Raw genomic sequence first — 26793 nt, forward strand, 5'->3', positions numbered from 1 at the left:
AGGGACCAGTAACTCATTTTTTTCCATCTGGCTAGGTCACTTTATTAACATTACACAGTTAAGAACAAGTAAAATGGAGAGGTGCTGCTGAAAGCCCTGCAGCAGAGACTCCACAGAGAGGCCAGGCCCCTTTGTGCCCCAGCACGCTCCCTCCCCCCACAGCAGCAGGACAGTGCCACGCCCCATACCCAGGTAGGGCTGGGGGAGCCTTCACCTGGCATCTACCATCTGGGTAGAACAGCCCTTCACTTCCTCCCCTGGCTCCAAGCTGAGCCCATTTCTGCTGCTCTGGGGACTGGCCTCCTGCTGTGTTCCACATGCCTGCTGGGAGGCTGGCACCAAAGCCTAAGGGAAGATAAAGAAGCTTCCCCTGCTCCTGCTGGACCCTCCATTTCTATCCTACCTGCTTGGCTTCCCACACTGCTGCCTGGGCCCACAGTGCACTTCTGTCCCGACCCTGTTCCCCACAGAGCTCAAGGCAAGCCAGGTTGCTAGGGTGGGAGGGGAGCAGATTTAAGAACTCCTGGCCTTCTGGAGCCTGCAGCCAGGCTTCAAGGGACAGGGGGGGAAAAAAAAAAAAAATATCAGCTCACGTGGTCAGCCTCTGCCTCCATCCCAGCTCTGAGCACAAAGTGCCTCTTGCACAGCAGGGTGCCACCCAAGAGAAACCCAGACAGACAGTCTAGTGAGCAGCCTTCAAAAAAGCCCATTCCCATGGCCCCAGGAGACTGCAGGGAGAGGATGCTGGTGTCCACTCCAACTCTGCTTCTGCAGGCAGGGGAAACACACACCTTTCTGCTCTTGGACACACGCCCATCACCCAGGGGGTTTTTGCACAGGCCCCAGACCTGCAGGAGAGACATGCTGGTGGGCAGGACAAAAACTGAGCCCCGCCTGGAACAGGGCAGAAACTGGTGTGTTGTGGGCAGCCCCAGCCTGGAAAGGAGCCTGCACTCAAGGCTGACAGGAGCAAGTGCAGTACTCCCTGCTAAAAAATGCCTCTGCCCAGCTCAACCCCCTCCACTGCCAGGAACGGGGTGGGGAGAGCTGGACATCACTCCTGCCCCAGCCTGTTGATCTTCATTAGCAGCACATCTGTCTCAGACCCTGGGGAACCAATGGGAGAAGGGTTATTCCAAGAGCCTCTGCCCTCCCTGGGCTGCCCCAACCCCACAGCAAGCATGGGGAGGCCCTGTCCAGACATCCTGCCCCCAGGGAGTAGCACTTGCTAGGGAAGCAGGCTGTATGGGCACTCCCCAGGCTGTGCTCCCTCCCCTCTTCCCCACAGCACTGAGGTGTGGGTTGTCTCCCTCTGTCAGGATTGTTCAGCTCTGGGCTGAGGCTGGGGTGCCGGCAGAGCCCTCAGAAGGACCAGTTTGGGGACGGGAGAGCCCCTAGTATCTGAATTCTGGCAGGGTCTGGCCCTGCAGGTGAGAAGAGAGGAGAGAGATGCCGCAGGGAAGGAGTGGGAAGAAGAAAACATGAAGGAGTGCTGCCACCCCCTTACCTGCCGGCTCTTTTCCCCTGGAGCATTTCCTGGAAAGCAAACAGGATTGAGTTTACTCAGTGTTTAGGCCCTGCCAGCAGGGAGACCAGGGCAGGGGCAGCTACCCAGGGCTCTGCTCCATCACTTGGCCCGGTTTCTGAAGTGGAAGTCTTTCTGCAGTGGCTGGAATGGGACGAGGACTCCTGCAAACCATAGCAAGCCACAGAGGGTTCCAGGGCAACAGAGTCTCTCTTGGAGGGCTTCCATGCCAGGCCCACCTTGCTCAGCTTCTAGGTGGGAGCCAATAGGGTATGCCCAAGTCCCACAGCTGTGGAGTGGAGTGGCTCAGGCTCAGGGCAGAGGCTGAGGAGGAAACCCCCTTAACCCAGGCAATGGCAGAGCTTTATGAAGTGGGTGGTGGAGAAGTGGGGGCTCCCAGCCAGTGTCCCCTCCAACTGTTTCCATCCGTGTGGGATAAGCTGTGTGCACTAAAGCACAGGCTCATGTACACAACCACTAGAAACACAGGCTGCCCACCACAGGCGGCTGGGGGCACTATCAGCTGGGCAGCACCTGAATCTCTCCTAGGTGGCTACCCAAGCACTCAGCTCACAGGGAACACTGCTCCCAGTGCTGGTAAGCTGCTCTCAGCTCAGGTGGGTGGGCGGGCAACCTTTGGCTTGGGCACATGCCCTACCAACAGGTCACCCAAAGGGCAGCAGACATGGGGCCTCCAACACCAGGGACGGCTAGGGGAGCCTGGCCGAGGCTGAACTTACTGCAGCAGGAAGAAGGCCCAGAGGATCAGGAGGAAGGAGACACAGTCAGCCACAATCCAAACCATCAGGTAGGTGCTGTGGGGCTGCAAGACAAAGACAGCCTGGTGGGGACCACAGCCTGTGGCAACGCTGCCCCGGTGCCCTGGCTGAGGAACCGCTGTGTAGATGGGCTGAGCAGTCTCAGGGCAAGTGGTCAGCAGTGACCACTCCCAAGAGCTCTGAACCCTTGGACATGGGAGTGGGGGCAGCTCAGGCTGCTGCCAGCACCAGCCACAGCCAAGTCACTTACCAAAAGCCAGAGAGGGCGTCTCATCTCCTTCAGCACCTGGCAGGCGTTGGTGGTGACGGAGCTGACCCCCGCACACCACAGCAGAGAAAAGAGCCACGGCTCATTGACCACGTACACATTGATGGAGATGTTGTCCTGGCGACACTGCCTGTGGAGGGAACGGGCCTCCACAGTGAGGCCAGCAGGGTTGGGGAGGGAGTAGACAGGCTCTTCATTGCTTACTTGTTCCCCTTGGCAGCAACTGTACCAGTGACCCCCAAGCTAGCCACAGCAGCCTCTTCTCCAACTCTCCCCATGCTGCAGTTTGTAGTAGCTGCACCCACATGATGCACAGTAACAGCCATCCAGCTAATGGAGTTATGCCCACCCCTGTTGAAGTGCATTTGTACGTTTAATGCTGTAATCAGCAGTGGGAAGCAGGGAGCCACGACCTTCAGCAGGGAATTAGGAACCTATTTTCACAGGCAGGGTATTCTTACCCAGCCCTGGGCAGACGTGTGTATCCCAAACAAGCAGGAAGGGAAGGAAAGTGCAGCAGCAAAGTTTATCTTCCAAGCAGAGGGAACAATGCTGCTTTTGGCACTCTTCCCTCTCCTGCAGGACGGTTATGCAGGTTGTTTACTTAACCTGGTCACACCCGAGCATGGGACTCTAGTAGACAGGCGTATTTACAGGTGGAGATCAAGGAATACAATGTAGCTAACTTGGGTCTCACTTGGATGGTTGTTGGGTACTCAATAAAGAAGCCCATCTACTCCACTTGCCTCTGGGTCCCCATTTTCCCTTCCAACAGCTGGTGTCACAGACAGGATCCTAGGGAAGAATCATGCCTGATCCCCACATCTCACCCTGGGTGCTCTGAGAGCTGAACGGCCCTTTACGGCAGCCCCGATTGATGGAGTTTTCATTGTGGAGGGGATAAGCAAGGAAGTTAACGCAAAAGTACACAGTGTCTGGAGGGACCAGAGCAGCTGAATGTGCAAAAATGCTCAGAAGGAAGGATTGGTATAGGAGAAGAAGTCTTAGTTTCTTTGCAGCCATTCTGTAGGGAAACTGGGCCCTTCTTCAAAGGAAGGTCTAAATAGGCTGGGCAAAGACAGCTCAAAATCATTTTTAACCATGGACACTTTAGTCAAAATTTGCTAAATGAACATAATGGATTTTTATTGGAACTGAACTGCCCGAGAGGGGAATGTAATCTATATACTGCTTTGTAAAAAGAAGTTAAGTGGTGCAGGAGTTGTTAAGGAAAAAGGAATGTACACAGGCCTCTGTGTGTCTAACGCATAGTTTAAGTATCTGAGGTTTTTAGGACCTAATCTGCACTTGTTTTGTAGGTTTGTGAAACTCCATTTTGCAGATTGAAGAGGAATTGGTATTGGTTTTAACAATGGCCTTTCAGTCAAAGTTGCACAACTGATGAGGCATTTTTTGCCAGACACAGGAAAGGAGTATCTCTCTGCTTCTGATACTTAGAATTTAACCCTTAAGGCATCTCAGGGCTTTATGAAGTTCGATACTTTTTCATAGGTCACAGGACCAGGAAAATGGAGAGAGATTTGGGATTTCTTGATTTTTGGTAACAAAATAGAAGAGAAGAGGTGTAGTGAAGAACAAGGGGGTGAAAAAAAAATAGAATGTTAGAAAATACTGAGCCCCAAGGTGGCTCTGAGTAATCAGGCTGTCACTTTGATAAGGGTACATGAAAAGTATCAGCTACACCTTATGTAAAACAATGCATATTGCTAGAAGTGTTATAGGAATTAACTATGGAAGGAACATGCATTTTCATAGGACACATGCAGCATCTATTTCAGAAAGGGTAAGACAAACAAAACATGCTACTTAAGATTTTAATTAGGGCTCTGAAAAGGAGCCACAATAGGCTGCATTCTCTTTTTCAGATTGCAGTGTTTTCCAACATAAAAAGTTGAAAATAAGCAGTAATTGAAACTCTGGTGGAAGTTAATTATGTCCATTTTAAAACAAAACCTCTGATTTGCTGATAGCTTTGGAGCCAAAAGCATGCTGGAAAATGTCTGAATGCAAAAGGAACTGCCCATCTATGGCAACACAAAGAAGTTGCTGATAATGAATACACCTGCTCAAACTAGCTAGGCTCAAAGTATAACCTTCCAGAAAGGAAGGTGGGGGAAAAAAAAGTCAAACCTGAGAATAAGAGAATAACCAGAAGTACAGGGGGAAAAACCAAAACCAAACCAAACCCTATTTTGAGTGCACAGTGCTGAAATCAGAACAAATATAAAAAAGGGTCTGTTTATATGCAGACTTCCCTACCTTTTAATTCACTCAAACGCCAGGAACATAATTAAAGACTATGATTTCAAGAGGGTATTGAACACACTGGCTTCAACGATAAAAATTATACCATGCCTTTTATTAAATAAACCACATACAGAGATTTGATGCTAACTGTTACTGTCTGACCCTGGGATAAATTTAATGAATAACCCTGTAACAATGTACATGATTCTCTTTTGGAAAAGGAAAAGCCTTTAAGCATGCCAGAATGGCAACTGGAAACACAACTGAGTCTCCAGTATAAGAAGGAAACTGAGGTACACCGCCTCATGAGTTGAATGTTTGACCATTAGTATGATTTGCCCTAAGCTCTTCAAGGGTAGAAGCCACTGAAACCTGGCCTGCCCATAGACCAAGCAGTACAAGTGGGGGGGTCACTGCAGGCAAAAACCAGAGGAATCAGCAAGTATATTTGTAAAAGAAAGGGGCATTTTAAAAGATAGTTTGTTACCCCCAAAGAAGTAGAAAAATGTTTTTTGGGTCTTTCAGAAAAAGCTGGCAGCAGATGCTGAGCAACCAAGAATATCATGGATCTGCTGTCAAAGACTGTGTTTTATGTTTGCTTGTCTTGTGGGGTTTGCTGTATTACTTAGCATTATTGTGTATGGAGTTTAAAAAGAAGAGGATACTGCATTAGGCAGAAAAAAGTTTAGTAAGTGTTCTGACAGTCTTTATAGAACCTAGTATCACAAAAGAGGTATGGGACAAGAATCACTCACCCACCCTTGGGTTCCCCTGAACTCATAGGCATGGTCCCCCTTTTTATTGGGCATGCCATGCCACTACTCCCTTTTGTAAAAATGGGCTGATTACACCTCTTCCCCTCCCTACCTCTCCAAGCTGTCAGTTACACTCGTATGTCCATGGTGGGCCACCCCGCCTCCAAAGGCCTGTGGTCCTTAATGCATTGATCATGCAGATACACATCACCCCATTCCCCACCCACTGGGATCTTAGTAACATGTTTGCTAGATATTCCTGGTTTACCAAAGTGTGGGGGGGGAGGGGGAAATGCTCCTATACACAATTACACACTGGGTGGAAAGAAATCCCTGGAGGCAGAGGCCCTTAAGCTACATATGGGGAAGTTGGAACGCTCTGTCAGAAGTGGAGACCAAGGCTCAAGTTCAAAGCCAGGAACATTCTCTGGGATTACTGGATGGGGAGGGAGGGTTATTATAGGGGTCTGCACCTAGTTCAACTGATCATCTGTTGAGAAACACCATTTTAACCCTTGGGAGTATCACCAAATGGCTCACGGCTGGTCTAGTATGTGGGTGTAAAAAACTGGGGCACAAGGGAGAATACCCTGGCTTTCCACCTGGGTTCAGACAAACCCCAACCAATCACCTCGTAACCCTCCTGCAGGAGGCCCGAGGGGCATATGACCTTCTGGATGGGACAGGACCAATGCAGCCAGCCAGTTGTTAGCACTGGCTCTTTAAAACCATCAGGCAAACAACCTAGCATGTGTACAGGCTCCCCCCAAGGCCACCCACCCTTATTCTCAAGGGAGTTGCTACAGGAACTGGATCTTAGCCACCCCTCTGCAGCCTGGGCTTGCTGGGGTGGGGTGCAAGCGGAAGAGGTCTCCACAACCAGCACAGCAGGTGGGAGCAAACACATGGTTTCTGATGGGCTCCTGAACGTGCTAGCCACGGGTGCTTAGTGTAGATGGGAGAGTCACTACAACTGCCACTCCTGCAGCGTACAGGGCTAGGATCCACTCAGCACTGGATGGAAAGGGAAGTGAAACGTGCAGGGTGGGATTGGCCGACCTCAATGGCCAGGTTTTGGAGGGTGGAAGGTATGCGGAGCGGGTGGGGTTTGGACCAGGAAACTCCTTGCACCTTAGAAGCTCCTCCTCATCAGCTCTGGATGCCAGCCATGCAACAGCTTAGCCCAGCTAGATGCCCACTGCTACCAGGAAACTGGGCTAACGCAGTACAGACCTGACGAGGGAGAAGTCGGACCTCTGAACACAGGTGCTAGGCCAGCTCCAGGAAGTCGTGGAAGCCTGAGCCCTCTAGGGAGGGAATACATTCCAACTAGCAACCTAACTGCCCACGGATTCTACTTGGGCTATGTATCCTTTGCCTTCAAAACAGGCCTAACAAACTCATTTGCTTCTTGGTCATATTACTCATGCTGTAGGGATTTACTTGTGCCAAGTGTATTATTGGGGGTATTTATGGGATGCTTAAAGTTATGTACTGCCCTAGCCTCTGCCCTAAGCAAGGCTTGGAATGGGTAGGCCTCTCAGTTCAGTGACACAGCCTCCCCTCTTCCCGTAGCCTTGGTCCATGGCTTCCGACAAGAGGGCCCTGCTGGCCAGTGTGTGGGAAGGAGGGGCATCCGGGTGAGTTTGCTCACCTTTCCCTCCCTTCCGGCTTGTTCAGGGCAGATACGAGTGCTGCTGCCCCAGGCAATGGAAGAATGCTCTGCCAGTGAAAGCAGCATTCCCCCTCACCCCCTCCTCCTTTATTGCTAGCTACAGGAATTCCCTTCTCAAGGTCAGGGCACAAGCTACTGATTAAGGGAATTTGCATATATAGTGCTGTAAATGGGCATGGAGGTATAGTCATTGTCTGGCTATTAATCATCCTATGGGTGCTCATACCAGTAACGCAGGGGCAGGAGGAGTTGTAGCAGACAGGTGTATCTCCATATTCACCTAAACAAGAGTTAACTTGGGGCCCACTTGGGCACTTGCTGCTGAGGGGACAAGCAAGCAATGAAGATGCTTGTCTGCTCCATCTGGCTCCTTTCCCGCAAGGAGGAATGGAGAAAGTCTGCCTCCCGGCCCCTGGCGCCCCACTCTCAGGGCTAGACCTGCATGTCTGAGGTTCAAGCCCTCCTGACGGGAGCTGGAAGTGCTACTGCCATTGCACCCCGAGATGGGGCACTCACCTAATCTCCTCTGTGCTGAGGTTCTGGTACGGCAGATTCACGCGTAGCGGAGACTCCGTTTCATTCCAGTGTCTCTTCTGGCCGTAGACGTGCTGGAATCCCGGTGCCCGCTGCCTGACCTGCTCCCGGAACTCATCAGGCAGCCAGAGAATCTGGGGATGGGAGACTCAGATGTGGCCTGGGAGCTCTTACTGTGCTCTGGGATCCAGGCTGCAGGGCTAGGGCCATGTGTGTGTCTGAATGGGAGTTGTTACCCAGCTACCTCTGTTTGAGCCCAGAAGGTGCAGGAGTGACAGACCTGGATGGGGACAAGCTAGGAGAGGCCAAGATGTGCCCAGGACGTGGGGCTGCCTCAGAGCCCTGGCAAGCCCTTCAGAACCCTGCGCCCTTCAAGCCATGAGCTGGGGACATCCCCAGGGTAGCGCCCATGGACTCCCCCCCCGACCCCGCCCTGCACTCAGCGGCACATGCCATGGCATTGCAGGGTGCGCTGGCAGTGGCGAGTACAAAGGTGGTGACTTGTTTAATGATTTTCTGCTTCCTTGTGAACGTCTCACTCCCACGCCTATCCTGGGTCACTGTTTACACAAGGGCCCAGGCGCCACTGGAGCAGCGAGTTCCCGGTATGTTTACACCTCCCCCTGCGCTATTATGGCATAAACCCCACAAAGCAGCACCTCAGGCCGCTGGGAACTGGCACAGGCTGCCAGCCTAGCTGCTGCCCTCACGCCAACACTGGCCAGAGCTGGACCTGAAATAGGCCAGGACCTGCCCCAGGGCATCTCGTGGAACATGTGGCGTGCTGGGCCACTGCGAGCGCCTGGCTGGGGTGCTCAGTGTGCCTGGGCTCATGCTAAGGGCAAATGCTGAGCACCAGGTAGATCTGCCTACCCCATGGGCGAAGGGCAGGCTGGGGAGCCCTGGAGGGAGACTCTCAGGGACTCCTTCCTCCGGCTGCCCAGCAGCACTGGGCTCACCAGCTGAGGTGGAATACCCGACTGGAGGATGGTCTCCACAGTGATGTTAACAAAGCTCTGGTAATTCGTGTGGTTCTCAGGCCGCAGGTCGAACATGATGGAGATGTTGTGCTGCTGGGCTTCCTGCAGCACCTGCTGCAGGGATGGGATCTTCTGTGCCCGCACCAGGCCCTGCTCCTCACTGGAGAGGCCCTGGACTGCATGGAACAGCCGCCTCTGGAAGGGACAGGGCCGAGTCAGCAGCTACCCTGGGTGGCTGCAGTGCTCAGCGCTGGCCCCCAGTGCCGGAAGCCCGGGGTGTTCTCCCTGTGCCCCAGAGCCAACTGCTCAAAGCCCAGGGAGGGTCATGGTGCTCTGCCTCCTGCACAAGGCCAGGGCAGCTCAGAGGCTAGTGATTAACGAAAGCATCGTCATGGAAGCAGGCACTGAGCCCACCCAGCCAGGGCATGGCTGACGCCACGCTCGCATGTGCCCCCTCCTGTCTCTGCCCAGAAAGTCTAACCCCCCCATCAGGCCAGCCTTCCCCAGGCCTCAAAGTTCAGAGCAAGATGTGGAAGCCAACCCTCTCTGGCACCTGTGCCCACCCCATGGCTTTTGTAGGGGGGGCGGGGTGGAGAGAAGAGCACCTTAGCCTGTGAAGGCGGAATGCTGCTGGGCCTGGGAACCCCTGGAGGGCCCCACGCAGCTTGCCCAGGCAGACAACCACCCCTGCAGAGCAGGGCTAGGGCTCCTGCCTTCTCTCTCACTGCAGCTGAGACAGGCAGAAGCACTGCCCACCCCCGGCTGGCGGCTGACCTGCAGGAACCAGCTGCCAGCGTCCAGCTGCTGCAAGTCAGTCCAGTTGAAGGCTGTACTGTTCACAGTGCCCCGCGCTGGGAACACCTCTCGCACATTGGTGGTCCGGGTGAGCATCTCATCATGCATGAGGAAGGGGGTCCCATCAGCGCTGGCAGAGAGGCAGGAGGATGGGGTTGTTAGAAACTCACCAATCTCCACATCAAGGGCTGGTTGCATCCCCCTGGCATCTCCGCCAGGCAGCCCCTTGCCCGTCCCCTGCCAAACACCTGCCTTAGGGACGGAGCTGGCATGGGCTGGGGCTAGAGGTGCAGCAGGTGTCCGTGCTGGTTGCTAAGGGCCCCGTGCTCCTGCAATGGCAGCAAGTGTCACACATCTGCCCTTCTCCACAGCTGGGGTGGAGCCCCACCCTCAGACCCATGGGGAGCCCCCTGCTTCTCCCAGAGGGACTGGAAGAAGCCATCTTGGTGCTCAGACAGTGCCAGCAGGGTAGGGCACCCCACGGATGGGCTCAGCTTTCTGGGGGAGGGGACAGTTAGAGGAAGGACTCAAAGCTCAGGCTGGCCATGCCTCCCCTTGCATGAGCTGCCTCTGCCACCCCAAGGGTGGGTGGGCATCATGTGGCACGTGAGGCAGACCAGGGCTCTTGAGCTGGGCCAGTGTACGCCACCCATGACCCTGGGTGCCGCTTTACCTCACCATGACGTCAGTCTCGAACACCTGCACACCGCACCCCACCGACTTCTGGAATGACATGAGGGTGTTCTCGGGAGCCAGCTAGAGAGGAGAGAGAAGGCACAGGAAAGCCAAGCTGGCGCTGGGCCTGTGGCCCATGCTGCCGAGCCCTGGGCAGAGACGTGCCAAGACCTTCCTGGGCTCAGTCCCCAGCTGTCCAGGAGACACCTAGCAGGAGGCTGCAGACAAGAACAGAGGAGCACTGGCACGGCAGTGTGGGGGCAGGGCCGACCTAGCAGGGAGCCAGGAGCGAAGCTCAACAGAGCAGCAGATGCGCAGGGAGATTGGAAGAAATCCCAGTAGCTCCTGCCCGATGTTGGACAGCTGCACCCTGAAGGCTGCCTCAGCCCCCCCTCGGCCGTGCCCGAGGCCCTTGCCAACCTGGCTACCCACAGAGCCAGCAGCAAGGACCCCCCTCCCCTCAACTCACCCAGGAACGCCCTGTGCCGAGAGCTCTAGGGGTTACTGCTCACCTGTGAGAGAGGTGAGACCAAGGCACACCGCTCCCTGGGACAGCAGGCGCGCCCTCCCCACCCTGCCAGAAAAGGTTCACAGCCCCCTGCGCCAAGGGTGTCAGCCCCCTTGGCCTGCAAGCTCTGTTCCCCAAGCACAGCCCTTGGAGCAGGGAGAAAGACAGGCAGCTGCAGGTTACTCACCAAGGGGGCCCCCCGGTGTCCAGCCAGCGCTGGTTTGGGGGGCAGCTGGCTCTCCTCCATGAAGCAGGGGGAGGATATCAGCAGAGGAGCCAGGTACAGTGCAGCTGTCCCACCACAGTACACCAGCAGGAGCAGCACTCGGGGGGCTGCAGGCAGACACACGGACGAGGCAGAGACCAGTCAGGGATCGCTTCGTCACAAGCACTCAGAGCCTGGGCCGCTCCCGGGTGGGTCTCCACTCCCAGGGAGAATAAGGAACACCAGGCCCCCTCTCTGCTCCCCAAGCATGGAGGTGGCGCCCTCTGCACAGTCAGGGCTCCGAGGGGTCTCTGGCCACCAGGCACTGTGCCACAGACCCACAAGCTGCCTGCTCAGCCTGCTGGTATCTTGGCACTGACCAGTACTGCATGGCTAGGCCAGCAGACACTCCCTCCCTGCTGCCAGGCATGGGCATTGGTAGCTCCCTGCCATCACATCAGCAGCTGTGCGCCCAGGTGCCCTCGCCCTGCAGAGCTCCCAGTCCGGGAATGGGCTCAGCCACTGGGGTGCTGAAGGGCATGGGGAGCACCCTGCTGCGTATCCTAGGCCCTGCGTGGCCAAGAGCAGAGGGAGAGCCACCTCCCAGGCGATGCTTTCAGGGCAGGTGCTGGCAGGGCACTAGGAGATGTGGTTCAATGACAGCTTGGGGGCCCCATTGGGGCAGTTTGCATGGCCCATCTCTGGGCCTTGCCCTGGGACACAGGCACCACAGCTCAGCAGGGCTACAGCACCAGAGCTGCCACACGCCGGGGCAGGATGCAGATGGGTCTTTGCTCAGCATGGGACCCAAGGTCGGAGTCCCTGTGGCCCCAGTCCTGCTCAGCACCCCAGGGCCCAGGAGTACCTGCACGGCGCGTGCGATAGAAGCAGTCAGCCATGGGGCAGGCGAGCAGTGTTACACCTGCCACAGCTCCAATGTGCAGGAAGGGGCCTGTCGCCTGCAGGGTGGAGACAGCACCTATAACCCCAGCTGCAGGCTGCCACTAGACACACCTACCCTGAGCTCCCAGCAGCTGCCCGCAGCAGCCAGCTCCCTAGCTGCCCTTTGCTGGGCTGGGAGGGTGTCACTGGGCTGGATGGAGGAGCCTAGAGGCTTTGCCATGGGCACTGGGAGCTGCTGTTTAGTCTCACTGAGGCCATGCAGCACCTGGGGTTCAGCACGAGCCCTGGAGGCCCTGGCCCGGAGCAGCCTGGGGCCTGCTTTGGGGGTTGCCGGAGTCAGACAGGGCTGGGGCTCAGCATGGGGTGCCAAGGCCACAGGTCTCTCCATGCCCTGGGGAGTGGGCCACGGGAGGGGCTCTGCCTCAGCACTCACCTGCAGCGAGACAAGCACACTCTGCCACTCCTCGGCCCACTGCATGGCGAGCGCGACGAAGGCGGTGGCCACGATGAGGGTGGTGAGGATCAGCAGGCACTGTGGGGGCAGGGCACAGAGGGCCACATGCAGCTCGCACGCCACAGGGCCGCCGGGAACGCTGGCCAGGGTGAGCCAGATCTGCTAAGTGGGGTCCTGCTTGCGCCGCCACCCTCCACAGGCTGGGCCCCTCTGCCCTCCCCTCCTCCACTATCCTGCGGGAGGAGCTGAGCTCATCTCCCTGCAGCGAAGGGGGAATGGTCTGTAACACTGAATACCATCAGTGCCTCAGTCTCCCTATTTCCTATGGGTGCCCAGTGTGAGGGGCAGAGCTGCAGGAATGTCATCCAGCTACCTGCGCCAGGGTGCCCTGGTGGGCAAAGACTGGCAGAGTCCAAGGAAACAGCAGCAGATCCAGTCCCTGGGAGGCAGGCCTGCAGCAACCCAGAAGGAGCCTTCTCCCGCCCGCCCACCCCAGCCCCTGCTCAGGGAAAGGCCAGGAGCCAGGAGGGGAGGCAAGCTGGGTGCTGGAGGAGTCAGAGCTCCACTGCCGGCTCACTCTGGCCTGGCCTTTATGCTCAGCTTTGCACAGCCCTGGGGCACTGCAGATACGGAGGTGACCAGGGCTCCCACTAGGAAGCAGGTGCTGGAGCCAAGGGTGGTGAAGTCACACGTCTCACCCAGCAGAGAGCGAAACCCCCAGGGACCTGGCCCTCCCCCAGACTGCTCCAAAGCCCTGGGCACTGCATGAGGTGGGGGGGGCGGGATCTGCGACATGCCTCCCGCCCGAGCCCAGGCAAACCTCAGTCACGTCCTGTTGGACTGGACAGGGCTGTCCCACGCTACCCTCCCCAGCTGTGCAGCATAGTCACAGCCCTCCTGGGATGTGCTCCCCACCCTGCTGCAGCATCAGTCTGCTCTGGGGCCCTGCAGCAGCAAGTGCTGTCCCCCGTGTTGCAATCACCCCCAGATCAATGCCAAACCCTACCCCTGTGGCAGAACGGGGTGGGCAGCTGGGTACTAGAGCCGTGCCATGCAGCTTCCTCTGCTGCTGCACAGCGGGCAGGACATGGGTGAGCAGGCATGGCTGGCACTGGCACTGGCACTGCTGCATGTGGGGCAAGGCCCAGGGTTGGGGCGGGGCACCTTGGTGCATGGCCCTACAGCTCCCCACACCATGGGCCACAGACATGTCCTGAACAGGATCCCAGGCCCTCAGGCAGGAGCCTGCAGGCGGCTGTACCATGGGGCAGGGGGTTGGGGCTGGGATGGAGGTGGCTGCGGGAGGGGATGGGCTGTGCATGGGGCAGCAGAGCCTCCTTCTGCACCGGAGGCCAGCAGGCCCTTACCTTGTGCAGCCCGTGTAACTTCAAGGGCTGGCCACACAGCTGCAGGCACAGAGCCAGGACCTGCGAGAGGAACCAGGGAGATGCTGGAGCTGGGGTACTCTCCAGGCTGGGCAGCTCCTGCACCCCACCTTCCCCCCCAGCAGCCCTCCTGGGGGAGTCTGATCTTCGAGAGCAGGGCCTGCTCAGCCAGCCGGGGCTAGAAGCCACCAGCCCCACACCATGCCCTTCCCTGGGCTGGCACAGCCCCCAGCCCCAGCCTTCTGCACCTGGCAGTATCACTCAGAGGCTTCCAAGGAACTCAGCACAGCAGATCCGCAGCAACATCCCCAGCCCGACTGGCCTGTGGAGCCGGGGAGGGCCCCTGCCCAAGGCAGCCCAAAGGGAGCACGGCGAGCAGGGAAAAGCAAGCTGGGGCATGCTGGCCAGCTGGGCACTGGGCTGCAGAAGGAGGCAGCGTGCACCCAGCCCGGCTCCTGGGGCTTACTGCAGGCTGGCGCGCTAAGCAGCAGGCAGGCGATGGGCTGGATGGGGGCATGTCCCACCCCATTCCAGAACTGCCCCAGCCACAAGGCCCCCCTGCCCCAGTTCCTTGAAGGAGGATGTGCGGGGGGGGCTGATGCTCCCCTCCCCCAGATCAGAAAACCAACAGATACAACCAGATCACAACCCGAACCTCCTGCCCCGGGGCAGGGGGCTGCAATACGAGGTTACCACTGGACATTTACGTTGCTTTGCCCCGGCTGGGAGTAGGATGTTGACCGCCCTCCCCACCCTGTTGAGAGCAGCTGCTGGACGGAGGCAGCAGGCCAGTGAGCAGCAGCACTGGCGGGTGGGGAGATCAGAGCTCCAGGGGACAGCTGGATGCCCAGCCAACCCCTCAGGAATTGTCATCCTCCAGGCCATCCCCACCGATGGGCAAAACATGCAGCTGCCACGTAAGGCACCAAAGTGCCCCAAGTCTCAGAGTGCCCTGTGCAGCGGTGTGCTGTGTGGGCACCCCAGTGCAGATCTGCCCAGGGCCTACCAGCAGCAGGGCTGAGTAGGTGACCAGCAGCGCCGTGACTCCAAGCAGGGGCAAGGACCATTCCATCCACCACTGTGTCTGTCTGAAGAGGAACCTGCCAAGCAGAGGGGACAGTCAGATGGGGCTGGGTGCTGGGGACATTGGGGCAGGCGCTGTGGGGGAGAAGGGAGAGGACCAATGCTGGGGATGGGGTGGGTAAGGAGAGGCAGGGAGCTGTGGTGGTGGGGTAGGAAGGAGCCAGGTGCTAGGGCAGGGGTGAAGGGAGGTGCCAGGTGCTGCAGGTGGAGGTCAGGCCGTGTGGGAGGGGCTGGGCACATACTCACTCATTGAGGTTGTGGATGTCGTTGAGGATGATGAGGGTGTGATAGAGCCACACCAGCGTGAAGAGGCAGGCACAGAAGAGGAAGAAGAACCAGCTACAGTCACACTGAAACCCAAGAAGGGGCCATGTAGGAGTCTGCAGGGCTCCCTCTGGAAACACAGCCCTGCCCCTCCAGGGCACCTGGACAAGCAGACAACCCACAGGAGAGCCCAGCCCCACACCCACATGCCGGAGGCTCAGTCCATCACAGCAGGGTCCCTGGCTGTGTGCATTGCCCACCCTGCCCCACGCTCCAGGACCGCCTGAGCCATGAAGTGGGGTGGCCATCTTTGCTCAGGGCCAGCCACGCTTCACAGGACAGCCACAGCCCCACAGGGCACAGCATGGCGCCCGCGGCAACATGTGGGGCTGGGCTGGACAGTCCCTACAACAGGGCCAGGACTGCTGGTGCTATTCTCAGCCCTGCCCAACCCTTCCCGGAGGAGGACAGGGCAGCCATGCCATGGAAAGGTGCAGGCAGCCTGGGGCTCAGCAGCACTTCTGCTTTCACAATGGGTGCCGGAAGTGCCCATCTGCCCCCCAGCCGGGGGGGTGGTGGTGGTGCGTGGGTGTTCTGAACCCAGCCGCCCCGGGGGTGGGCGGGGGGGGCGTTCCGCAGCCCAGCATAAGGTAGGCACCAGCCATGCAGCCGTAGTGGTGTAACACCCAGGGGAAAGCGCAGCCTCCAGTGCTGTTACCAGGCACACGCAGGCAACCCAGGAGCCCACCCAAGAAGGGACTGGCCCAGAGCCAACATTCCCTGCCCTCCAGCCAGCCCCACAGCCAGGGAGCTGGACCAGCACGGCACGGGGCATGTTCCGAACGAGCGTTTGCTCTCAAATCCCCACAAGATGCAACAAGCTGCTGCTCAGCCCCACCCATGTGAGCTGGAGGCCTCAGAGGCTCCCAGGGCCCCACACCCTGAGCCTGCAGAGCCCCCAGGATCTCTGTACAGCTTCTCCTGCCCCCCCGAGTGCCCCCGGGATCTCCTACAGCCCCAGCCTCCCTGCCCCCCCCCCAGCATCTCCTACAGCCCCTCCCCCCAGCATCTCCTACAGCCCCAGCACCAGCCCCTCCCCCCAGCATCTCCTACAGCCCCAGCACCAGCCCCTCCCCCCAGCATCTCCTACAGCCCTCTCCCAGCACTGCCCCCAGCCCTGCACGGCTTGCACAGCAGGCTGACTCGAGCGACATCTGTCTGCAGGGGTGGGGGGCGGGGAGAGGAGCCCACCGGGGCTGGGAGTTGCATGACACCCGACCCCAAGGAATGCAGTCGTACCCACCCCTGCCCCACACTGGCCATACCCCTGGAGCACGGGACAGGGCAGACCTCATGCCCCCAGCCCAGCCTCAGCCGGGCTCCATGCCTCAGGCAGAGGGGACCACCCGAGTGCCATGCTGGGCTGGGGCCAGCTCCCCTTCAGGGCAGGGCTGTTGTGACCCAGCGCCTCCCCCAGGTGTGCCACTGCCTGGGCCCTGCGGCGACAGGGAGGGCCCCTTGCCCCAGGCAGCGCAGGCCGAGGGCCCCAGCTCTGCTCCCAGCCACTCACCGCGGTGGTTTGCAGGTCCTTCTTCTTGTTCTTCTGGCCACGGGCACAGCGGCAGCTGTACAGACAGAGCAGGCAGGCGGCACAGCCATGGCAGCAGCCTGGGCTCTTTGCCATGCGGTGCGTCTCCGGCCCCAGCGCTGCTGGGGGTCAGGGAGGAAGTCAGGCTTCCTGCAGGGGAAGAGAGCACATGGGCAGATGGGACCTGACAGCCCGGCACTGGGGCCCGCATGATTCCAGGGGCTGGGCACTGCTGGGTGCCGAGGGCTCAGCCTACCCTCGCCAGCAGGCTGCCCCAGGCCCAGGCAGAGGTGGAGGTTGGGCGCCAGGCCAAAGGCAAACAGGAATGTACCCGTTGCAGCCTAACCAGCTCAGCAGGCTGCTCCCCGCACCCCCACCATGGAGCTGTGCCACCCCATGCCGGGGGAGCTGAGAGCTTAATGCCGCAGCGAGCTCGCATGGAGCGAGAGGAAGGCCAGGCAGAGGTCCTCACCAGATTTGTGGGGGGCACCTTCTCCATTGGAGCACCCCTGCCCGGGCCCAGGCCCAGGCCCAGCCCCCCCCGGCGGTGACCGTCACTCAGTGAGCTCCCAAGTCACCCACTGCTGGGCCCCACTTCAGGGTCCTTCCCAGCACTCTATGGGCTCACTACATCCATGGGCCCCTGGGCACAAGTGCCCTGGCCTCGGGACACACCCAGACCCCTGTCATCCCCTCAGCTGTCCCATGCCAGTGCCGCAGCTCCTGGCATGTTACTGGGTGGCCATCTGGCATGCTCCCCACCCCACAAGGGGGCTCAGCCTGGACATCCCACTTCCAGTCAGCAGCAGCTGCCCGGGGCCCTGGTAGTAAGTGCCATGCAAGCAAAGGAGGTGGGCTCCCCTCAGGGCCCAGCACCTGCTCCTCCTTTCCCAGACCACATCTGCAGGCAACTAGGCTTGGGGGCCACTGTGGGGTGAGGCTGGCCCCCTCTCCCTTTGCTGCTGGCGGGCGGAAGGGGAAGGGAGGCAAGGGACTGTGGGGCTGGCAAGCAGCTGGAGCTGCAGGGAGGAGGATGCCTGGATGCAGTAGCCAGAGCTCCCACACAGAGCCATGCCCAGGAGGACATCGCCCTGGGATTGTGGGCAGATAGCAGGGGAGCGGAGGTTGGGGTGAAGACAGCTTGTGCAATGGGGCCAGGTCACAAGCACGCTGCTGCTGCTCCCCCTCCTGCATAGGGGAGAGAGGCCTTGCCCCAGCCCACTGATGCAGAGGGTGGTTGTGAGGAAGCAGGAGAAGGCAGGCGAGTCCCAGCCGCTGTTCACTGCACAGCTGAGAGGGGAGTGCAGAGCTAACCCACCTGAGGGCAGGCTCTGCTGAGCAGCTCCCAGTGGCCCCCCGACAGCCCCCTGTGTGGGAAGGAAAGGGAGACAGGGCTTCCAGTATCTCACCACAGGTCACAGAGGTAGCTCGTGGCACAGCTGGACTCCTATTCCACCCCACTCCAAACTCTAGCTGCCAGAGAGGCTAGACCCAGGCCTGCCCCAGCCCAGTGCCCAGGAGGGACAGGCTCACGGCTCTGCCAGCAGGCTGCCCCAGGAGCTGGGGAGGGAGGCGACCCCAACATGTGGCAGCAGTTGTTCAGCAGCCCAGCAGGTACCCTGGCCAGCTGAGTTGAGACACACAGGGCCGGGTAGACAACGACCCGCAGGGCTGGAGGTTGCCTATGCCCCAGCCTCTGACCCTAGGCCAGACAGGGATCTTGTGCCTGGCAGCCACAGCCCTGAGCAGTCTCTCGTGAGCAGTCCCACCTGCCCTGTGGCTGCAGGACAACCCCACTGGCACAGCCGGAGGGCTTGGCCAAGGCCCTGCGCAGCAGGAGCAGGGCTCTGGTGCCAGGAATACTCAGAGGGTTGTTAGTGAGGTGGTACTTCTCTGTCCTCTGCAGCCCAGGGAAATGCTCTGAGCCCCCAGCCACTTCAGTCGTGCCTTTCCCAGCATGCAGAGTGCACCAGGGCAGGGCAGAGCAAAGCACAAAGTCCCCACCCGGCCAGCATCACAGCTTGGAAACAAGGGGCCGTGACCAACACCCTAATGGCCCATCCTGCAGGACAGCTCCAACCCAACCGGGTGTTACCCCTGCTGTGCTGAGCCAGTGGGGCTGAAGCCCTGAACCCAAGCCCCAGCATTCCAGGCCTCTGGCACCCTTCTGTGGGAGCATGGCGGCCCCAGCCAGTCAAACGTGCTGGTACTGGCGGCGTCATCCCGGAGCTGCTGTTGAAGGGTATGGCCCATTCTGGCTGGCAGGGCTCAGAGCCACATAAAGGTGGAGGCTGTGGAGGGCATTCAATTTCCCCAGCAGCCGGCTCCCATGGGCAGTGCCAGGCACCCTACAGCTGCAGCCCCAGGAGAGGGTGCCAGCCCCATGAGTGGTGCCAGGGAGGTACATGGGCAGCGTGTGCCCCCACACAGCTGTTGCTATGGAGGAGGGCTCATGTAGGCTGCACCCATAGCCCTTTGCTTGGGCTGGGGTGGATGCCAGGTGCTGCCTGCAGGTCCCCACCTACCCCTAGAGCCCCCAGCTCCTCCCCAGCCCAGCACATGGTCTCACTCTGCTCTTGCCAGCCCACACTGAACCAGCTGGCACTCCCACACACCACCTCCCCAAATCTACAGTGGCTGTCACTCCAGAGCCCCATCCTCCCTGGGAACCCAGCCCTGCTGCTGGGCCGGCCCCTCAGGGCCTAGTGCCCTGCACAGAGCTCCCTTCCTCTCCCTAGGGGTGGCCAGCCGGCCCAGGGGAATACCTGCTCCTCACCCTGCTGGGCAGTGCTGGCAGGAGGGTCAGGCCCGAGCCCCAGGCTGCCCCCTTCTCCCGAGTCCGGATCTCTTCCTCCTGCACCAAGGTGTGAGCTCTCCCGGCCAGTGCCACCTAGAGGGCTGCTCCTCGCAGGCTGCCAGCCAGGTCTGGGAGCCCCGCGCAGACAGGCCAGGCGGCTGGGGGAGGCAAAGCAGTGCTACAGCCGGGCTCAGGAATGCCTTTGTCCTGTCCCCGGCCTGTCACTCACTTGCAGTGCTGGCCGCCCAGGAGCTGGCCAAGGGGCCCCAGGGGAAACCAACAGGCTGCAGCACTCGGCAGTCTGCAGGCAGCCCAGGCTCCAGCCAGAGTAACTCCAGGCAGGGCCAGAAAGAGTTGTGGCGAAGGGGGTGCAGGCAGGCTCTCACCCCCAGCTCCCAGGCTGCGCAGAAGCAGGCAGCCCGGGCGGAGGCAGGCTCCCACTCAGGTCCCAGGCTAAGCCCCCCATTAGGAAGCAGGGGACCGGCTCTGTTTGCAGCCCTGCTGGCACAGCTCCAGGACGAGACAGGGCAGCAGAGGCTCAGGCAGCCCGGAGACAGCCCCCCACCCCGCCCTTCCACCACGAGCAGCAAGGGGCCTTGGCCAGGGCTGCTGCATCTGCGCCTCCCGGCGCGCCGCTCCGCTCCGCTCGCAGTGACTGCGCGGGGCCAGGGGGGCGGGCTCGCCCCGCCTGCCCGGGGACAGGTGCTCGGGCGGCCGGACCTGCAGACCCAGCCCCGGGGTTTGCAGAAGAGAGGGAGCGGCTGAAACGAGCCGGGAGCCGCCGAGGGGCTCAAGGCAGGAGGCGAGGACCCAGCCCGGCCGGTCCCCGCTCGGGAAGTTCGGGCGCTGCCCGGGGCTCAGGGCCGCCAGCTCCAGCAGCACTCCCGGCCCAGGGAGCCGAGGGCCAGCGGAGCGGAGCGGAGCGGAGCGGGGCTCACCTCGGAGGCGCAGCCCGTGCACGCGGCGCAGCGAGAAGGGAGCGGAGCCCGCCCGGCCGCATGGCGCGGCGCGACCCGGCCCGGGGTGGGTCTATGCAAATCGGGGCGCGCCGCAGCCCGCAGGTGGAGCCGCGTTTCCGCCTGGCCCGGGACGTGTGTTCCCCTGGCGGGCGCCGCAGCGCTCCTCGCTGGCTCAGCCTAACCTGGCCCGGCCCGGCCCGGCCCCGCTGCAAGCCGGCCGCCCGCCTGCCGCGGTACTGTGGGGTGCCGGGGGGACAAGGGGAGCTGCGGCTGCGCCCCGGCAAAGGGCTTTCCCGGGGCAGCTCCGGGCTCGGCTTTGGGGTCGCGGGGTGCGCGGGCTTTTCCCCGTCCAGGCCCAGGGCTGGCCTGTGCTGATTTAGCCCCCGCAGTGCTGTACAAGTGTGGGAGGAGCAGCCCTGGGCGTTTGTGTTTGCAAACACCGCAGTCCTGTGGCACGTCTAGAGTAAGACCTTGTCTAGAGCACCAGCTGGTGTGGGAAACCCACTTTGGGAGGTGCCTGCAGGTGGAACAGGCGTTCCCACCCCACTTCCCCCTCCCCAGCACTGTCCAATTAACGCCCAGCGAAGCCCCCTCCAAAATCTGTTGGACTCCATGGTGCCACAGGTCTTCTCTGTGCCTTAGCTCTAAACAGGCGTCCTTAGGCCTCCTTTCCTTAATTGCTGCAGCCCTGCCTCACTCCCGCCACTGGTCAGGTAGGAGAAAGATGCCTCTTTACCCCCCCCCCCATCCACCCACAGGGTGGGAGGTGAACACTGCAGGTGCTGAGCTCAGCATCTGCCCTGCTTTGCTGGACTTCAGAACCGCAGGTGAACAGGACACTGCCTGGGCTGCTTTCGGTGGGGCTTTCCCCAGGGGATGGTTCTGAGCCAAAGTTACTGCCCACCTGTGCATTAAAGCCATTTGTCTACAACATGCCTGTGCTTGTCAGGGGGCACTATTGACTCTCAGGACCCATGGGTCATTCTGGGCAGGGCTGGCACCAGTTCTGTGGGGGATGGATGGAGCAGAACCCCTAGTTATGGAACACAGCCCTTGCAGCTGCTGGGCCCCTGGACCACAGGGTTGCACAGGTGTAACACCAACAGACCCTGAGTCAATGGCTGAAGGGATTGAACCTGTGACCCCAGGAGCTAAAGTCCTGTGCTCTACTACAGGAGCTAGAGGCTGGCTGGCTCCCTGTCAAGGCTGCAGGGCACAGACTACCCTCTCCCTAGTATTGGTCTCAGGGCTTACACAGGTAATTGTTACTAACTAGGCCAGGGTCAACAACATTCCCACAGTTTGAAATGTGAAGTTTTGAGCTTCAAAAGGTATCACAGGCACTTGGACCCTACATAGAACTGCTAACAGTCTTACTTACAACAGCTTCCTTAAGTTACAGAGCTTTACCGTTTAGGTGGTGGTTGGCAGCATTAGCTGTTCACTTGTTAACACACAGGCAGCCTGGCCTTGAGCAAGCTCCCAGCAGCAAGGGGTAGGAGGGGCAGAGCTCAGCTCCCACCTCATGTGCCAGTGGGGGGAAAAAAGCAGGGGTGAGCTCACAGGAATAAGGGGACTTCGAAGTAGGTGGCGTCCTTTCGAAAAGGAGCCCCGTCTGGAAGCGCCGCTGCCGCCCGCATGCTAATGAAGCGCTGAATATGCATTTCAGCGCTTCATTAGTAAACTTCGAAATGGCCATTTGCATGGCCATTTTGAAGTTTGGGGCACGTGTAGACACGGCCAATCAGAGCAGCAGAGGGTGGGTACTGCCTTGCAGTAGTGGGAGGGGAAGGGAGAAAAAAAGGATCCCAGAGGTGCTTTCCTCCCTGCTATGGATTCCCCAGCAGGGTCATGGGGGTGGCAGTGCCTGGAGGCAAGTACCCCTTCTCCTGCTCGCTCCCTCCTACTCGGCTCCCCTAACCCCTTCCCCCACCAGGCTGCTCCTGCACCCTCCCAGCTGCCCAGCCTCCTTAGCTCCAGCCCACTTACACATCTCATCACTCACCCAGATCCCCAACCATGTGCCTGCACCCTCCTTCCCACTCAGATCCCACCCCTGCTTCCCCAGCAGCCCCCTCCTGCACATCAGCAAGTTACAGCCAGCGCTTTCAAACTAATGCCCAACAAGAATAGCTTCCCTTCCAGACTCTCCCCTCCACCCCCTTGGATCTATTGCAGGGACTCCATCCCTGTGTTGCCAAACCAAGGGCTCACTGATTAAACAGTTAGACCCTAAAAAATCCTGGGATGAAATAGTCTGGTGCTCATGTTTTCATTCTTGCCTCTGAGCTTTCAGGCCAAAGGCCCCAGCCCAACTTCTGTCCTCCCTGCCTCACAACCAGAGAGCTAAGGACCAATCAATGCAGTTGAAAGGTAACATTCAAAACAGATAGATTCCTCCCCGCACCCCCAACCTCTAGTCAAACCTTTCAGCCACAGGAAGTAGCAAGGTAAAGAATTCAACAGGATTCTAAAAGGGAGTAGTCACTTGTCCATTATAACTGACTAGTCATTAAATTCCTACAACTGCACTTCAAGAAGCCTATTAACTTCCTCCTTTAGGGCTTAAACCAATTAACTATTAGACCAGGAGGAGACCTAAACCTGAGGGGCAGATTAACCCACAACTGCTACTGTGCTGTTTCTTGCATTTTCCTTTGATGAACTTGGTGCTGGTCACTGTTCAGACACAGGACACTGAACTAGATGTAGCCTGACAGTACCTGGGTTCCAAATGTGTTTCCACCTCAAGTTGAACTTGTGAGCCAGTCAGTCAACCAAAGAGACCAAAGGGCATGTTCCCTGCTGGCTGCTGGGCCAGGATGCCCCCAGCACTGGTTTGTCCAACAGTTCTTTAGTCCTGGCAGTCTCTGCCCCCACTCCTTCAACCTTCTGTTCCTGTCTGACATGTTCTGTTCTCCAGCCATTTGCTGGTGCCACCAGGCCTTCCATGATCTATGCTCTCTGCCCACAGCTCCACCCAAACAAGTGAAAGTGGCAGCAGCCATTCTGGAGAAGAGAGCTTTAGTGCTTTTACCTAACATGCCTGGACATTGCCTACCATGGCACTGTGCAAATGAATTTACCTGTGCACATATGCTGCCTCATGAAGCAAAATGCCCAGGTACTTTTCCTCTTTTTCAGAGCCTGTTAAAGTCCTGGGCCTCATAACATCCTCTGGCAGGAGGTTCCATAGGCCTACTGTGCGCTGAGTGAAGAACGGTTTCCTTCTTAGTTTTAAACTTGCTGCCCATTAATTTCATTTGGGCAAAGCCTAATTCTTGTGTTAGGGGAACAAGTAAATAACTTTTCCTTCTCCCCACCTGTCCTTTTGGAGCCCTCTGGTCTTCATTACACGTCACCTCGTTTGCACAACGCCAGGAGTGCAGCGCCTAGCACTGAGGCGCTCTTCTCCACAGCCAGTCCCTGCGGGGGCAGGACTCCACCCCACGTGCCTGCTGCAGCTGGAGCCGGCTGAGCGGCATGGACCCACTCCAGCCGCAAGAGGGTGCGCGTCCGGCCACCTCCTGCTCTACGGCCATCGGGCTGGCACTGCGGCCACTCTCTCCGCGCGCCGCTTACTCTATGCTTCATCGCATGAAGGCCCCTTCTAGGGCCGCCAAGGAAGTGCCTGTCCGCACAACTCGGCCGGTCAGGCAGCCACTTGCGAACCTGCGCAAAGGCCCTTCCCAGAGCGCTGGCGGCAGCCATCTTCCCTGAGGGCAGCCGGGCTTCAGCCCCTTTGGCGCGGTGGGACGCGGAGGCCATCTTTAGCAGGGGCAGCCCGCCGCGCCACAGGGAGACCTGCCGCGCGGCAGCCATTTTGACTGAGGGCAGCCCAGAGCCTCGGTTCCGTTGTCGTGAGGGCGGCAGCGGCCATTTCGAGTACGGGCACAGATAGGCGGGCGGCTGCCGGGAGCTATGCGACGCAAAATCCCGCCAAGCCAATATCGCGACAGGTGCGATTAGGACTGGCCCGTGAGCTGGGGGGCGGTTGGTTGTAACCCCTCGTTTTGCTGTTCCCTTTGCAGCAGGGGTGTGAAAGGCGCCAGCCTCGGCTTTGCCCTCGGGGGCACGTCGGCCCCCTCGGGCCCCGAACCAGCCTCGCCATCAAGGGCAGCGCCCGCCTTAGAGCCGGGGGTAGCTCGCCAGAGAGCCTGGCTGCGCCGGACACGGAGTGCGAGGAGTTCGCCACGTCTTGGTCCGTGCCCGCATGGCAGGGCCCGCTGCTCATCTCAGGCGGGAGTGGCCCCCCCCGAGAAAAAATCCTGGGGCACCTCACAGACCAGAGGGTTTTCATTAGGCAACGAGCTGTCAGGGGTAGACCCACCTCAGCGTCTGGAGCAAGAGGGACACCTGGTCGAGGGGGTCTTGCCCCTGAGAGCTCATTAGCCCCGATGATTGTGCAAGTAGCTCCAGGCTGTGGCAATGTAGTCCAGTGTTTAACCCCTCAGAGGAAAGTTACGTCCATCCTAGATCTCGTGCTGCAATTTAAGCCCATTGCTTCTTGTTCCACCACCAGCCGTGAAGGAGAACAGTTTCTCCTTGCGTGACCCTTCTAGGTACTTGAAGCCCCCTGTCACCCTCCCTTGTCAGTCTGCTCATTTCCAAACTAAAACAAACCCAGTTCTTTCAGTCTTCCCTCACAGGTCATGTTTCCTGGACAATTGTTTTTTTTTGTTGCTCTTCCCTGGACTTCTTCCTAGGAGCAAGGTGGCGACGTTGGAGAAACGTGGCACCCAGAACTCTACCCAGTACTCCAACTGAGGTCTAAGTCAGCACAGAGTAGAGTGGAAGAATTGTTTTTGGTGTTGCTCACAACACTCCTGTTAATACAATCCAGAATGTTTGCTTTTTCCTGCAGTATTGTACTGTTGACTCATTTAGCTTGTAGGCCGCTATGACCCCTAGATCCCTCTCTGCAGTACTGTTTCTTACATAATCACTCTTCATTTTGCATATGTGAAATGAATACTTCCTTCTTAGGTAGAGTACTTTGTATTTATCTTTATTAAACGTCATCCTATTTACCTCAATTTCTCCAGCTCAGAATATTTTAAAGTTGAACCCTAGCCTCCAAAGCACTTGCAGACTCTCCCAGCTTTGTATCATCTGCAAACTTTGTAAACATACTCTGTGCTCCAGCCTGTGTTGAGAGCAATAGTAAACTGATTAGACCAAATGAGCTGGTGGAGTACTGAAGTGTCCATACCCATGGAGGCTCTGGTAAATACAGTAGTGGAAGCCACCAAGGGCTAATCCTGGCAAACCACCTCCATGTTATTGCCCATCCCTACTACACATGAACTAACGAACATTTTATTCTTTTTTTGAAAGCCTGGATAGATAGTACACACATTAAGACTACAAAGTCAGATCAAAAAAAGCTGCCTATGCAATACACTTGCATTACAGTATAGTCTAACTTCAGTGCCTTGCATAGTTATGAGTATCAGAGTGATAAGCCTTGTTAGTCTGCATCCACACAAACAAATACAAAAAAAAAAAACCAACAACCCACCAAGACGACCTGTGGCACTTTGTCAAATGCATCTGACAAAGAGGGTCTTTGCCCATGAAAGCTTATACTCCCCCCAAAAGAAGGTAGTCCACAAGATGCCACAGAACTTCTTACTGGTTCCCTACCACCCTAACTATAGATCCTATGCTGTGTTTCCACAGGTGCACCCAGCTAGCTGAATACTGCTCTAGAGAATTGGTCTGTGGCAGAGGCAGGAATACAGACTTGCTAAGTGATGCAGTGTAAGTCACTTAAATCCAAGCTCCTCACTTCATGTAATTAAAGGTGCAGATGCATTATGCTACAACAAGGAGGTGGAATTAAGATTACATGGGAAGTGTTAATTTGGGCGTTTAAGTGTGCTTGATTTGTCAATTTTTCATAGTTTCATTTGATTACAGCAGCCATAATTCATGTCAGATTCTTTGTGAATGGGTAACAGCATTGCTTAGAGGTGCCAACCCCCATTGTTTAGGGCTCTGTACATACATGCCAGAAAGACTCCCCCTACTCTAGAAAGCTTTAGTCAAGTCTAAGGATTTTATAGTTATTTGTGGATCTGACCTTCAAAGCTGCTTTTTCTCCTATGATGGTCATGAATTCAGACCTGGACCAGGACTCCATAGAACATTATAAATTCAGGATAAATAAAAAATGATCTTCTGGCAGCAGCTGTTATGGTTGGGGCCTGGTAGGATGCCAGAGAGTTTGGCCTGTTTTAGTTGGTTGTACACCATTTTTATGCTCCCACCTCAAGAGTTGTGGAGGTATTTTGCATGCTATTCAGAAGGCAGTGTGTCAACAGCACAAAGACCATTAAACAAATACTGGTTGCAGAGATATTATGGTAGGTCATCATCCATCCTTTCCAT

At 58.1% G+C, this 26793-nt stretch overlaps 1 protein-coding gene across 7 annotated transcripts; it reads right to left on the minus strand.

Moving 5' to 3' along the window:
• GDPD2 (glycerophosphodiester phosphodiesterase domain containing 2) lies at nucleotides 1-23943 on the minus strand. Of its 7 annotated transcripts, XM_075007543.1 has the most exons (18): nucleotides 20380-20448; nucleotides 19421-19599; nucleotides 17963-18011; nucleotides 16627-16794; nucleotides 15039-15142; nucleotides 14716-14809; nucleotides 13692-13751; nucleotides 12304-12402; nucleotides 11833-11926; nucleotides 10950-11095; nucleotides 10253-10335; nucleotides 9559-9709; nucleotides 8764-8979; nucleotides 7787-7938; nucleotides 2555-2702; nucleotides 2266-2348; nucleotides 1508-1536; nucleotides 1-1107 (listed from the first exon to the last, which is right to left on the minus strand). In XM_075007543.1, exons 4-18 carry the CDS (start codon nucleotides 16738-16740, stop codon nucleotides 1055-1057), a joined length of 1626 nt encoding a protein of 541 aa, XP_074863644.1. In that variant the 5' UTR covers nucleotides 16741-16794; nucleotides 17963-18011; nucleotides 19421-19599; nucleotides 20380-20448; the 3' UTR covers nucleotides 1-1054. The 7 variants fall into 7 exon arrangements, 6 of the variants coding, with proteins under 6 accessions (XP_074863644.1, XP_074863647.1, XP_074863642.1 ...); XM_075007546.1 differs by lacking the exon at nucleotides 17963-18011 and having other exon boundaries at nucleotides 10253-10302; XM_075007541.1 differs by lacking the exon at nucleotides 17963-18011.
• Between the last annotated feature and the right edge of the window lie 2850 nt (nucleotides 23944-26793).

Source organism: Carettochelys insculpta, chromosome 13, assembly GCF_033958435.1.
Source record: "Carettochelys insculpta isolate YL-2023 chromosome 13, ASM3395843v1, whole genome shotgun sequence".
NCBI classification, from domain to species: Eukaryota; Metazoa; Chordata; order Testudines; family Carettochelyidae; genus Carettochelys; species Carettochelys insculpta.